Below are 2,523 nucleotides of genomic sequence, written 5' to 3'. Positions count from 1 at the left end.
CAGGGTAGTTAAAATCACCCAGTATTAGGGTGTTTGGTTCTATCTTAATATTTTCCAGTGTGTTTATAAAGGTGTAGTGAGAATCGAGTCCCTGATTATTTCTGGATTTTTCGGACTGTGTTGACAACTGTGGTTGAGATCTACGGTAGGGATTACATACCCGTACAACATAATCCAACCAACTACTCAAGTACAGACAGAATGTCCGACTCAACCAAATTAATTTATTATACAAACACCAATTCATTACGTTCAGTGAAAAGAAATACTCCACAGCCACCTACTTGTCAATTTACGTTAGTTCACGGAAACCTCCGAACTACTTCCGCCACACCCAAAATGGTTGTGAAATTTTTAGACAAGGAAGAGAATGACGTGAAAAGGTAACTGGTTCGTCCCACCGGCAATCCCGTGATGTTAAAAAACTTTGAAGCACGCGGATTGTGCAGACTAGTAAGTACAAATCTTGTGACTGAGTGAATAATTGAAACAAGGGAAGGCAAGATTGACAGCACCGTCATAGGACCCTGCACTGCCTGCAGAAGTTGGCGTCTCGTGACAAAGCTGCTGATTGGAGAGTTTTTTGGGGTAGGCGGAGCGTGTGCTTGTGGCAGAATCCTTGCAGACGTTTGGGTAGGCGGAGTGTGCACTTGTGGCAGATACCTTGTAGACTGGATTTAACAGATGGGATGTTAGGTATCTGAAGCAGTGGGACGTGAATACGGTAACTAAGGCTTGGTGTTACCCACTTCTAGGACGAATAGTTACGAGGAAAGGTGGTACCACTACAGTTATTATGGAGGAGTCGCAGATTGAGAGTGAGTAAACTGGCGTATGTTTTCATGAAAAAAAAAAAACATGTTTGGTCTAGAACTTTACTTGGAGTTAAATTGGATTTTTTTAAGGTGTTAAACAGAAAAGAGAGACGCTAAAGAATGAATTAAACACTGTCTTCACAGCTGTTGCTCTGTTTTCTAGTGTCATCATACCTTTCAACTGTACAGATTTTCGTAGAATGTCCAGATTTTTCCTTCATATTTTTGGTGTATTCCTCCTAAAATCTGTACCCTTCTGGTAAATAGCTGAGGATTAAAGTCATTAAATAATGACAACTATTTGAGTTTAAGACTCCATATCTTTCAGAAAATTCATGCTAATGGAAAACCTATTATTCTATCAACTTTCTAAGTTTGTAAGAGCAGTTGAGAGGTACGATTGTCATACATTTTATATATGCTGTTTTCAGATTGCACACCTTACCTGAGTCTTTCTGAAGTGCAGCGCACCTGCAACCCTACACTCTTTTTTTGACATTGATATGATCTGCTGCTCTAGCATATGAAATCCCCACACTAAATTGTTCTTGACCCTTTAATTCAACAATCCGAGACAGAGGTAGAAATTTGGGAAACTTATGTCTGGTTAACTGTTGGTGCATTATTTATTAAATATTTTTGAAAAGAATTAAGACTGTAGTGGATACAAATTGTGGAATAAGTTATGATGCTTCTTTTATAAGTTAGTCACATGGTCAAAACTTCCACTACAATTAAGATTTTTTTTTTTTTGTGATAGCATTCTAGGATACCCCTAAAAGCACACCGTGCCCCCTCCAGACAAGAGGTCCAGCAGGTGTATCTCTAGCTGTAACCCTCGCACTGTTAGGTGATGCCTCACGATGGCTCAGGCATTTTACAAAAGATGAATTTTGTGTGTGTGAATTATTTTGTGACTGTCTGTAGTGTATGTGGGTCTGTTGGACAGCTATGTCTTCCCGGTTAACAAAAATAAAAAGAGAGCCGCTTGTACATCTGCGGATAGTAAACTGCCTTCTGTCCCAGGTGTCCAGTTGTATATGTTAGGGTAGTAGAAAAGGCACGCATAATGGGCTGTTGAACTAATGGACTCCATCCTATATACTTTGGATGCTTCTATAAGTAAAGCACTTTTGTTTGTGTCTACAAAGTAGTGTAGGTTGTTTACGGTACTACTCCTTTCCTGATAAGTGTACCCTTACAGTACTTTCTCAGTCTGTAATGTTAGATGTTTGTCAAAAGGGCATTATACCACAAACCACAGTATCCGCTGTGCATACTTGTAATTGTGAAACATGGTGAATGTGAGCTGGGACAAGCTGCTGGCCCTCATACACTGTTTTGCTTTCCATAGTGTGCCATTCTCTGTTTTCACACAGTGGGTGTTTTTCACATACAAGTCTGCTTTCACAAATTGAGTCATTTCTTTGTAACTGTCTAATCTTACTGTTAGGTTGCTGCTGCTGTTGATCTTTCTTTCTCTCAAACACGCATCTTGCCTAGTGCCATTTTAAAACCGAAGGGTATGATTTTTAGTGATGGACAGAAGTATAGTGTATAAACAATGTTGCACTTAATTTCAGTACATTTGTTTCCATTCTTAAGCCTGATTATGCTTCGCTCACTTTTGTTCATTTGTCTTGCATTGTTATTGCATATGCTGTTGGTGATTTGAGAGTTGTGTATGTAAGACAAGAATCCCACTGTT

At 39.3% G+C, this 2,523-nt stretch overlaps 1 protein-coding gene across 2 annotated transcripts in view; it reads left to right on the top strand.

Moving 5' to 3' along the window:
* The first annotated feature begins 294 nt into the window (after positions 1–294).
* Positions 295–2,523, top strand: part of MROH1 (maestro heat like repeat family member 1) — a 2,449,684-nt gene continuing 2,447,455 nt past the window's right edge. For both annotated transcript variants that reach the window (XM_044067698.1, XM_044067696.1), the window contains exon 1: positions 295–818. In XM_044067698.1, coding sequence (XP_043923633.1) covers positions 797–818 — 22 coding nt within the window. In that variant the 5' untranslated portion in view covers positions 295–796. The remainder of the gene's footprint in view (positions 819–2,523) is intronic.

This window comes from Protopterus annectens, chromosome 3.part1, assembly GCF_019279795.1.
Source record: "Protopterus annectens isolate FY-2018-M chromosome 3.part1, PAN1.0, whole genome shotgun sequence".
Classification (NCBI taxonomy): Eukaryota; Metazoa; Chordata; order Ceratodontiformes; family Protopteridae; genus Protopterus; species Protopterus annectens.
Note: the sequence above shows the minus strand (reverse complement) of the source record. Positions and strands in the feature narration are given on the sequence as shown.